Source organism: Abramis brama (genome assembly GCF_963993115.1).
Source record: "Abramis brama genome assembly, chromosome: 6".
Taxonomy (NCBI): Eukaryota; Metazoa; Chordata; class Actinopteri; order Cypriniformes; family Leuciscidae; genus Abramis; species Abramis brama.
In genome coordinates, this window is record NC_139968.1 from 21,518,832 (window position 1) to 21,531,739 (window position 12,908).

The window sequence follows — 12,908 nt, forward strand, 5'->3', positions numbered from 1 at the left end:
ATTTTTCTCCCAGATTCAGACTTTCCATTTTAAACTTTGAGATTATTACAAAATAAAATAAAATAAAAAACATTTTGAAAACTCTGATCATCTAAACAAAGAGTGAACCATTTTAAAATGTATTGTGTGTATATTTATATTAATTGTTCAAAAATCTGTCCCTAGGTTGTGAAAAACAGACATGAAAATGTGATACATGGAAGCCATACATGATCCAGACAGTCACCGTGATTTTATCAAGTAAAACATGTTCCTGGATCGTCAAACAGTATTTTGTTGATCCTGGAACAAAATTCCTGTCCAAAAATGTAGTCGCTACCCCTAAACCTAAAGTTATCCCTAAAATCAAAGGGAAACTTGACATAAACTGTAAACTTGTCCCTCAATTCTGATTGGTTTATTGGGAATGTTGTTCCAGGAGGAACATGTACTTGGTGAAAACACGTTCACCTAAACGTCTCCAAAAAAAGCTTTCTGTTTTTTAAAGCAATATTTTTTTCCCCCATGTATATGCAGGGGGATTTTTGAGTTAATAAATCACGTAACATAATTACCTCATAATTTCATTTCAGAAGAACATTAGTAGTGATTAATGTGGACTAAAATTTATGGTTTTAGACACCTCATTTTCTCAAAATACAGGATGAAGTCCACACAGCCTGGATAAGTTGCCAGGTAAATTCATTACAATCCTGCAGTTAAACTTAATGCATTTGTTACATAACACTGGTACGGACACAAGAATCCACGCAGATGTACACTGGGAATGTATAAAACAGCTGCCATCATGTGATGACCCTCTATTGTTCGTTTTTGTTAAGTTTTCCGTTCCGTTCGGGGTTTTTTTTCTTTTTTTTTTCGTTCCAAGAATCCCATAATGTAAACTGGCCAAATCTTAACTGGCCAAATTTCACTCCATCAGAATGAAAAGAAGGATAACTTTAACAGAGTATACGATTATTAGACGAATACCGATTCTCCATAAATCTAGCACCACAGAGGAGCATGGTGAATATGACAGGGCTGGAAAACAAAGGCCCTGTCCCAAATGGCACACTTCGCATGCACTTATACATTGGCCGCCGCATTCGCATGATCGTGAAGTCCATGTAGGATGCCATCTGTCACTTTAGGTTTTAGAAGGGTGCTCACGATATGCGCCCTCAATTCACAATTTCGTCGCGCCCGCACTGAAGCGAGCTCCGCAGCAGACATCTATCCAACAGTCAAAGCGGCATTACGTCACGAAAGTGCGACTAGTAGGAAGAACGCAAGTGTTTAGGATGCCATTTGGGACAGGGTTTGTTGATGTCAACAGAAAGAAAAGCCATTTAAGAAACGGAGGAAGCTACTACGTTTTAATGAACGATTACAACTTACTTTGGAACAATGTGCAATGAATCATACACAATAATAGCAGAAAAGTGCACTAGGAAAGCAAATGCACCCTGTCAGTATCCATTCTGTCTCAGTGCCCTTTGGCATGGTGTTCTATACTTACAAATATACGCAGATGGCGGGCACACACCAGACCGATAGAGCCATTCTGCTCAGGACCACAAACAACCAGCAGGGTGGGCTGCTTTTTATTCAAAGAGCTCAAAGGAAAAGCCTGGGGAGAGACAAAGGAGAGGGACACAGTTAAACAGGGCAGGGAGACGTCTCATTTTGCTCTATATTTGCATTTGGAGAGGCAATGTTCATCACGATAACCCAGCAACAGTTGCAACTATAGTAAAAAGCTGTGGAGACATTACCACAGGCTGAAGGCTTAAAATAACACACTTTCTGACAGGTTTCTAAACTAGGCCTGCACAGTGTGTCCAACTCTCCACACTCACAAAACTAAGTCTTTAAAGTTGAAGAGTGTATTTTCTGTGTCACTAAACAGAATTGCTAAAATAAGAATTGTTGTCTAAAAAGTTTCCATGTGCTAATGGACAGCAAAACACATAGCCACGCCCCAAATGCATGCCATTGGTTAAGCTGTTGCTAAACCTGGCTGCTCGGGATACTTAAACAAACAGCAATGTTTTGATAGGCCACAGAGCAAGTGTTTACACTCTTTAGGGAAATCAGACTGCAAATGCCGTACTTCGTCGTTTATGCATATTATGCTCTAAAACATTTTAACGTTTTACATGTTTGCAGTCAACCTGAAAGGACTTTTGTTACTCATCCACCTGATGCATATCTTACCATAAAGATTACGTTATGAACAGTTATATAATTACGTTATATACGTTATTATACCTGATGAAGTAAAACCAACAGTTAAGGTAATGTGCCTGCTTTATTCATCTCCAATTAACCGTCACTGAAATATGGGACCTCGGCACAACTGTGGGCGTAATTGCAGACTTCCAAGAAAGAGAAGAAGCCAGACGCTAATGAAGCTAATGGCACTTTGGAGAGAAATTATGAGCTGACATGGATGTTCCATTAGCGAGCTGATGAAGTTTAGATTACATTATCATTGCTGGGTTTCTTAGTCACAGTGCCAGGTGAACAAGAGTTGAACACGCGACTGAGTGTGGAAAATTTACATCTGTCTTTATCTGTTGCCATTTTGAGAGGAATCTGAGTGGAAAAAATTCCCATTGGCCAAAACTGAGCTTGTCAGATTTGAGCAGATTTGAACAGAAGTCCTTGCATCTTTTTTACAAGAAGTATTCTGTCAAAAACAATCTTATTTTTGAAGTTTTAAAGTAGCTTTCACAACACTGATAATGGGTGCGATGTAATTTTATCATCGCCCGCTAGCAGTATAGACATGGAAAGTAAGGCGTCTCAATGTGCTCCCTAGTGGTCTCCTAAAGTAGTAGTAAACCATTTCCAGGGCTGTCTCATTGTCAAAATCAAGTGCACTACAACATTCCCTACCAAAAAAATTCCCAGATGCAGAAATTCAATGCACCATAAAACCAGTATGCATCATCTGCTCACAATCATGTTGTTGGTTATTGAGTCATCAATTTATCAAAATGTTGATTTTGCTAGTGCTCGAATTTGTATTCATGGTATACTGATGAATAATTCCTGAAGATTCAACCATGTGATGTGGACAGTCAATTCACATGAAGCTCATGTGAGTATGTGTCGTATGAAATAACAACCGCTCACTCCATCTCTGTTCTGTCCGTTTCTTCTTCTCTGGAAAATGACATGGAATAGAGTGTTCCTGTGAGCCGTAGCCAGTGGATTCACTGTTCATTTCTTTTACAGGTCTGCTGCAGCTGTGCTGGAATTCTCCGTCGTGTCAACTCCTGCCAGGACTCTGGAGACCGCCGCTCTGATCTGCTCCTGTTCGGAGCAACTCAACCCCTAGATTTCGCTTCCATGCTTCCAGCAAATGAGCTCTCTAGAGAGGGTCTTGACTAATTATCCTTGCAGTTTTTTACCCTCAACATGACACACATAAACACCAGGGCTGTGTTTAATTCAGAATGGAACTGAGAATGATTTTAAAATTTGAAGTAAACTGAGGAATTTGAATTGAGGATTCAAAAAGGATCAAGAATTCCAATCTGAATTTAAAACCGATTTAGAATGTAATTAATTGCCCAGTTTCAGCACTGCGCTTGTTGTGTTTTGAATTTCGGGTTGTTATTCCACAGCACAAAGGTAAGATACAGATTTATGAATGAACCGCTCGTTTTAAAATCTTCCCGGTCTACTGACATTTGTTATGGCTTCAAACTTTCGTTAACTCTACAATAAGAAAATACACTTCACCAGTTAATTACTCTTTGACAGCGATGCCATAGAAATATACAGAGCTTCCGCAAAAACTAAAGTTCAAAGACAAAATTCTAAAGATGTCTGCACGCTTGCTTCTCTGGCGCATAAGGTCTCTAAGCTGTGTCCCAATTCAGAGGTTGCATCCTTCGAAGGCTGGGAAGGTTGTACTGAGCGTTGGTAAATGAGACGGTCTAGCCCACGGAGGACTGTTCTTGTCGCCTAGCAACTGTGACAGCTGCCATTGATGAGTGACAGTAACTTTTGGACTGTCTGAAAACAAAACAAAAACAAAATCTAAATGTGTTCACCATGGTCCATTTCTGTATATAATTAAGTATAAACTATATATAATCGCATCTTAGTAAGATACAAGTTAACATTTGCACCACTTTAAAAAAAATTTTTTTACGTTTGTATCATTATACACTATACTAATACTGTGTTTGACCCCCTTTCGCCTTCAGAACTGCCTTAATTCTATGTGGCATTGATTCAACAAGGTGCTGAAAGCATTCTTTAGAAATGTTGGCCCATATTGATAGGATAGCATCTTGCAGTTGATGGAGATTTGTGGGATGCACATCCAGGGCACGAATCTCCCGTTCCACCACATCCCAAAGATGCTCTATTGGGTTGAGATCTGGTGACTGTGGGGGCCATTTTAGTACAGTGAACTCATTGTCATGTTCAAGAAACCAATTTGAAATGATTCGAGCCTTGTGACATGGTGCATTATCCTGCTGGAAGTAGCCATCAGAGGATGGGTACATGGTGGTCATAAAGGGATGGACATGGTCAGAAACAATGCTCAGGTAGGCCGTGGCATTTAAACGATGCCCAATTGGCACTAAGGGGCCTAAAGTGTGCCAAGAAAACATCCCCCACACCATTACACCACCACCACCAGCCTGCACAGTGGTAACAAGGCATGATGGATCCATGTTCTCATTCTGTTTACGCCAAATTCTGACTCTACCATCTGAATGTCTCAACAGAAATCGAGACTCATCAGACCAGGCAACATTTTTCCAGTCTTCAACTGTCCAATTTTGGTGAGCTCGTGCAAATTGTAGCCTCTTTTTCCTATTTGTAGTGGAGATGAGTGGTACCCGGTGGGGTCTTCTGCTGTTGTAGCCCATCCGCCTCAAGGTTGTGCGTGTTGTGGCTTCACAAATGCTTTGCTGCATACCTCGGTTGTAACGAGTGGTTATTTCAGTCAAAGTTGCTCTTCTATCAGCTTGAATCAGTCGGCCCATTCTCATCTGACCTCTAGCATCAACAAGGCATTTTCGCCCACAGGACTGCCGCATACTGGATGTTTTTCCCTTTTCACACCATTCTTTGTAAACCCTAGAAATGGCTGTGCGTGAAAATCCCAGTAACTGAGCAGATTGTGAAATACTCAGACCGGCCCGTCTGGCACCAACAACCATGCCACGCTCAAAATTGCTTAAATCACCTTTCTTTCCCATTCTGACATTCAGTTTGGAGTTCAGGAGATTGTCTTGACCAGGACCACAACCCCTAAATGCATTGAAGCAACTGCCATGTGATTGGTTGATTAGATAATTGCATTAATGAGAAATTGAACAGGTGTTCCTAATAATCCTTTAGGTGAGTGTATATTTGAGTAAGCTAAAACCCAACACTTATGTTTAAAAGTGTAATTTGGCAATTTCTCTCCAAAAAAAAAAATCCTGTCGTCACTAGCGCAATGAATTCTGGGGAAGGAGCCTTCGAATTGGGACAGCCTTTGTTGGGCAGCGGAGACGCAATAGGCCTTCGAATGCGCCCCTTCAATGGATGCAGCCTCTGAAATGGGACGCAGCTATTGAGTGGCGCAGGAATGACATCAGAACCCATAAACTAATTTGCCACTGATTCCTTCGAGATTTTCCTATGAGGTTTTATAATGAGTGTTTTCAATTTATGAGTAAAATAAGGTCTGTGGTAAGCATAGTTTTGCTGACAGCAGAAGGACTCCATAGCAGCTTTCATTGGCCAAAAACCACCCAAGAGGCCGTCTGACTGACATGTAAAGCAACCAATCACAGTTCATTTTGTTCTGCGTAATGTTTAGGGGCGTGAAAATGTAAAGTCGTTGCACCCCTCTATTAACAAAGCACATTAACTTTGGCAGCCCTGAAATACTAAAATTAAAGCTAAAACTAAATTTAAACCAACAACGATAGAATAAAATCTAACAAAAACTGACATCTAAAACAGAATGATTAAAAACAAACAAAAATGTACCATTTTCAGAATAAAGAAAAAACTAATTTCCTTCGGGGTTTTTTTCGATTGCAAATTTCTACGTATGTCCATTTAGTCACATTTAGGTCATTTCTGTAGATAACTGTGTTACATTTTTAATTTATTCTGTTTTATCGTGTAGCCATGTTGAGATAAAGGGCAAATACAGAGAGATCACAGAGAGTGTCACGTCAGTCTGCATTTTTTACTCAACAGTCAACACACAAAGAGCGTTTCATGAGCCATAGTGATAAATAACTTCCTGATATCTAAAGCAGGGAATGATCACAGACATCAGCCTTGAATTAGCTCAACACCAAAGCCCTTATCCCCCTGATGTAGACGGATGACGTTGATTTTGGCATCCACTGCGGTGGATAGTTTGGTTGTGAAATCACAATGTGGTAAAATTCAACCAAGATTTCGTCCCCCTCACACACACACACACGCTGATGTGTGCTGATGTAATGCTTGTTTTACAGCTACTTGCTGGCATGTTTTCTTTAGCTGCGATTTACGGCTACCTCACAGAGGTCACAGCACAGGAAGTTTTGTTGATGCTGACCGCGGCGACTGCTGGTGACCGGGGGCCTTCGAGGGGTGGAAGGTTCAGTCTGTAAAACGCTTCTAACAGGGCTTGAAAATTCACACAAGCCAAATCAGGAAACAATTTTGGGCTTTAACCGACTCTCAGGTAGGTCAAGAGGAGCCCCGCGCTGCCTGTCAGCCTGACTGAATCCAGATGGGATGGTAACCGCAGTAGTCTGGTTTGGGTTGGCCTGGCTCTATCGGAACCCTTAGGCCGCCCTGAAACGTAAGGCCCCGAGACCGCCTGACTGCAGGCCGGCCACAGACGAGAGACTTTCAACACCTTCCATGATGGTGCACTGGATCTGTCACAAGGGGTTTTTAACATTATCTCAAAATGTGACTTAATATTTTTACAATTCCGATTATTTCCAAAACTGCAGCTATTTTTCTAATTACAACTTTTGGAAATCATAATTATGACATTTCTTTTAATTGTGACCATTTCTCATAATTGCAAATTCAGAAATTGTTAGTATATCTCACAATGTTTCGCAATTGTGTTTTGTCCCCCTGAAATGCAACTATTTCTCATAATTTCAACTTTTTGATGCTCAATTGTGACATTTCTTGTAATTGCAAATTTATATCTTAGAAATTGTGACTATATCTCACAATGTTTCGCAATTGCACCTTTTTTTTCTGAGAACAGCAACTATTTTTCATAATTAATTTCTGATACTCAATTGCGTTTTATACAAAAAATAATAATTATATGTACTTATATACTTTATAATAACCTAATTGCAAATGTATATATCACAATGTATATTTATTTATCATAAACGTGAATTTATTTCTCAGAAATTGTGACTATATCTCACAAACTTTTTTTCTCATAACTCCAACTATTTCTCATAATTACGACTTTCTGCAACTCATAATTGTGGCATTTCTTGTAATTGTGACTATATTAAATATAATTGCAAATTTATATCTTAAAAATTGTTACTTTATATCTCGCAATGTGGCTATATTTAACTATTGTGACTTTTTTCAGAACTGCAACTATTTCTCATAATTATGACTTTTTTCTAATTGCGACATGTCTTGTAATTGCGACTATTTTACATAATTACAAATTTATATCTTAGAAATTGTGACTATATCTCCCAATGTTTCGCAACTTTTTTCTCAGAACTGCAAATATTTCTCGTAATAAATATGACTTTTTGCAACTAAATTGCGCAAATGTTTGTAATTGCAAATTTACATCTTAGAAATTGTTACTTTATAATAACCGAATTGCAAACTCATAATCTCACAGTCACTTTGTTTCTCATAATTGTGAATTTATTTCTCAGAAAAAAATGACTATATCTCACAATTGCAACTTTTTCCCCAAAACAGCATCTATTTCTCATAATTACGACTTTTTGCTACTCAATTGTGACATTTCCTGTAATCGCCAGTTTATATCTTAGAAATTGTTACTTTATAATAACCGAATTGCAACTTTGTCTCATAATCTCATTTATGACTTTGACTAACAGTATTCTTTATTTTTTTTATTTAAAAATTCTCAATTATCTTTTTTATTATTTACTCTGAGGCAGCAACACACTATCATCCATTTGTGATAGTACTATAATTGCTATAAAACTGGCAAAAAGCACAGGATAAAATCAGTCAAAAAATAAATGCACATATATATTATATGAATAAATATACCATATAATTCTTGTGTCTATTTGGAATCTAAAATGCTGGATTGCTATTCTGGATCGTTCTTCAACCCCTTTTCATAAGAAACCCCCCCAGAGCTACAGATGCGGTCAAACCCTCAACAGAAACAGTGAGATCAAAGATCTCCCACTGTTTTCATCATCACTTGCAGCAGGGCCTCGTCTCTTAAGAGAATTGGTTGAAGTTTGGCAAATGCAGACAGATGCTGAGAGCAGTAAATGCAGAGTTGTGTAAATCACAGTGATGCTTGTATGCAGTATACAGGATTAGAATCAGGATTTAGACACGTTAACTGCCACTTTACACTATGTGTAATTCATGTTCTCGTGTCGGACAAACCTTGGTGACGGCAATAGCGCAAGCATGGCCCCATATTTCAATCAGCTGCTGCTGCCCAAAGCGATAGTCCCTCAGGAGCTCCATCTCAATGGTCGCCACCTCTGTTTTACTATAAAAGACAGACAAAGAAACAAATTGCATTGACAAAGAGCTCATGACACGCACGCACGGTATTAGCTTACCAGTGGGGATGATAAATAAATCATGTTCATGTTTCGACATGAACGCTAAAAAGTGCCAAGATAGAAACTGGGTGGGTTTGATTACATGGAAACCAAGGACTGCAATACACCACCTGACATTTACGTGTGTATTCTGAGCACATTGTATTAGACATGCCATCCATTCCAGGCATGGTGCCTCGCTGCCTAATGCCTGTTTAGCCGCACTTAGAGCTTATGTTACTGTGAGTTTAATGGGAGCACAACGTATCTGTAAAATCCAGGCCCTTACTTCACATCTAAAACACGAAGAGCCTTTCAGTAACCTACTGTACGGTCGTAACGTCAGAGCCCTCTGCTGGAAGTACACAGAAGTGTTGTCAAGATCTTGATAAAGTTGTATAAATGAACATGGATAAATGAACAATATAGTATATTTATATATCCTATACTAATCAATGCTGTAGGAATTGTTCATTGTTAGTTTATGATACTTAATGCATTAATGTTAACAAATATAATCTTACTTCAAAGTGTTTTAATGAATGTTACCTATTTATTCATTCATTCATTCATTTATTTTTTAGTATATACATCCCTGCTGCTTATATTTTCAACATAAGAAAGGTAATGAAGTGGTGAGGAACAAAAGCAGCCAAGGCACAAAAAAAGTTATATGTCAATGAATATTGACTGTAAATATAAACTATTAAGAATTGTTTTGGTATGAAATAGAGCTGAAATAAAATATAAATATTACATGGAAAACAAAAAAATACTAAATTACTACACTATATATGTTTTTACATTGCTTTAACTCATCAAAATAAGTTAAGCAATTTTCAACTTTTTTTATAAGTTATACAAGATTCAACTAAGTCATTAAGTCAGTTTAATGTAATTTAAGTTGAAATGACTTAAACGTCCAAGTTGATTGTACTTAAGGCAGCAACTTTTTTTACAGTGTAAAACTACATTTAAAATAGCTATACAGAAATATTAAAAAACGAATAAAAATGACTAACTAACAAAAATAAAATAAAACCTTCTTTAAAGTATTAGTAAATAATATAAAAGTACATGAATAATACTAAAACAACACCGACATGCGACGTCATTAGGATTTTTCAGTTGATGGCTTTAATTTTCCTCAGAGTTTAATGTTCTCCATACCTTTCTGTCTTTTGCAATTAGTTAATGTAGTATTTCACCCCGAGGAATTTTCCGCAGTGTTTCCAGGACAACAGGTTTGTTTGTGTTGTGTCTGTTGTCTGTTACTGCTTTAGGCACCAGAGGAACAGAAGAAAGAACTATTTACAAAAAAATTATTACACATTATTAAGTTCTCTCAACTGTGTACATGTACATGAAGTTCCCTGGCTGAATGAGGCCTTTTTCATTTCAATTCAAAGCATCCATCTGCCACTCTCTAGTTCTCATTCTCTCTTCAGAAAAAATAGTATGGAGTTCTCTAACAAAAAATAATGAGCTCATCGCCTGAACAATCTGTATGTGCTTGACATTTTTGGGGTCATGTACAGAGCCAATAGGGTCTGTACTACATCAGACATATTTTTGTCTTTGGTCACTTAAAATGCAACAGGTCACCAAGTCTTTTCTTGGGTCGGCGATGCGCTCTGATCACTGCCGTAACCCTCGGCATGGAGTTTTCCAGCCTTCTGGCATTTACCGTCTCCAAGAGAGCTCCACAGCCGTCAAGCCGAGTTTGCAGGGGGAGATTTCCTGGCGTACTGTGACACAGTGATATTTGTAAAGTTCAGCCGAGTCTAGCGCTTTTGATATTTCCGTCCCCAACGACCTATTCAGGGAAATCCTGATGGCTGTATTTCCAAAGTTCTCAGAAAGGTTCCAGGCACCAGAACACAGGTATCTCAAACCTCAATGTCGTAACGTTTCCAGTATTTAAAAATTATCTTGCTTCACTTAATATCTCTCAAACATCAAAACACTTTAAATGCATTCTTGAGCCTTATTTGTTCAAGTTAGGCTTCTTTGTGGTGGGAAAACTGCAATAAGTAAATCTAGCCACCAGGGGACAGCCTGGCCCAGAATGTTCTCCCAGCATCCTGACACTCATCAGTATAAATTGCATTATAATATTAGGTCAATTGACATATATCAGCACATCTACACATAGCAATGCCATAAAAGAACCATTTTTGGTTACTCAAAGAACTTTTCAGTGAACAGTTCTAAAAATATATTATTATTTTTTCATGGCAATCTAAAATAACCTTTTTCCACTATAAAGAACCTTTTGTGCAATGGGAAGGTTCTACACTCTTAAAAATAAAGGTTCCAAAATGATTTTTTTAAAAGTGATGCTATAAAAGAACCATTTTGGGTTCCCCAAAGAACCTTTCAGTAAACAGTTGTTAAAACCATTTTTTCTCTAAGTGTGAATAATAATCTAAAGCAGTAGTTCTCAAAAGGTTTGGCCATGGGACCCAAATTTCCCCCTGGTCATTAAGCCGTGACCCAGTTTTTTTTTAGGAATTTGACCTAATTCCTAAAAGAATCTAAAATGTGTGTGAAAATAAAGGTCTAAATACCCAATGCTAACATGGAAACTGCTCCTGATGAATAGAATGAACATCATACCTGTATGCAAATCTGGTATATGAAGAACATTTTAATAATCTAAAGAAACACTTGTCCTATATAAATGTTCTACACTTTTAAAAATAAAGTTTCCAAAAGGATTTGTCTTTGCAGTGATGCCAAGCCCAACTCTGAATGACCAGCCCAACTCAACCAGAGTCCGTGACCATTTTCAAGAAACGGCTGAAGACGCATCTTTTTCGGCAACATTTTATAGTTTAACTGCTTCTATTGTTCTTATTTGTAAGTCGCTTTGGATAAAATCGGTCGGATAAATGAATAAATGTATCTAATTTGTAACAGGCCTTGAAAATGACACCAAGTTTGCATTAGTGTCTCCTCTGACATTGCTATTCCACAGAGCTACGGCTAATTGTTGTTGATCGCCCTTACAGCAAATACACACATGAATGCACAGCCAAATGAACAACAGTATCAGCCCAGAGAGATTCCCTAATATCCCCGCAATGTCCCCACGAGGAGCCGCGTTATCTGCGAGTCATGAATTGTGCTGATCAGCTGTAATAACAACTCGGCTAATGAGGTTGTTTACCTCCAGCCTGCTAGCTTGCTTAACACAAAGGAGAGTTGAAACGGTTTCGCCTGTTTGTCAGAGAACACACAGACGTTTGTATTAAGCCTTCATTTGCAAAAGCAGAAAGTGGCGGATACTTCTCAAAAATCCCCTTTTCCCTTGTTTTCTTCATTTTCAACTACTGTAATTACCTCAGAACGCCATGAGACAGCTAAATAACCACCTTTCTGGTATATATCAGTGGGCTTGTTTTGGGGGACCAGCCGCTTCCAACTCAACTCAATGTTCTCAGTGAGAACCATTTAACAAAGGAAATGAGTGGGTGAAAACGATACAAAGGAAAGTAATGACTACAGGGAGCAAGAGATTACACTGCTATTTGCATAGCCACCAAACTTAGCGCATGGCCCCACCGGGCTCCCAATAATGCGATTGGTGGATAGGGGTTATAGACAGGGGGTGGATAGCCTTTGTGGCACGGCTGACATATGCTAATTTATTCGACACAAAACCATTTTCACAGTGTCGCATGCACTATTTAATTACTGATAATATGCGCCCTGGTGTGAATGCTGCTATGAGCATTTGCTTACAATTTAATGTAACATTTGAAATAAAAAACGAATAATCATGTCAACGTGCTCAGCCAGAACATGAAAAAGCCGGCTTTGCTACACGCAAAGATTTAAATAGGAATCAAATGTGAAAATATCCACAGTGACCGCATAAGTGTCAGAAAACTACTTCCCAGTTCCCACATAACAGAAGTGCATCAATGTTTATATATTCTCTATACCTTTTCTTTGCAATTTAGTTATATATTTTTAGTTTCTGTTTTCTCTAGTCAGATTTTAGTCATGTTTTTAGTTTATCTCGTCTTATGTGTTGCTTCTGCAACTAACTGAAATAAAATATTTATCTATATTCTATTGTATTTCAGGTTATTTAGTTTATGAAAACAGATTTGTTTTGCCATTCAAAAG

The 12,908-nt window shown here is 38.2% G+C and overlaps 1 protein-coding gene across 1 annotated transcript in view; it reads right to left on the bottom strand.

Annotated features, from left to right (window-relative positions):
• Positions 1 to 12,908, bottom strand: part of yjefn3 (YjeF N-terminal domain containing 3) — a 35,449-nt gene that overhangs the window by 2,711 nt on the left and 19,830 nt on the right. The window contains exons 2-3 of the mRNA XM_084116818.1: positions 8,608 to 8,716; positions 1,502 to 1,612 (exon numbers count right to left, since the gene is read on the bottom strand). Of these exons, the coding sequence (XP_083972944.1) occupies positions 1,502 to 1,612; positions 8,608 to 8,716 (220 nt within the window). The remainder of the gene's footprint in view (positions 1 to 1,501; positions 1,613 to 8,607; positions 8,717 to 12,908) is intronic.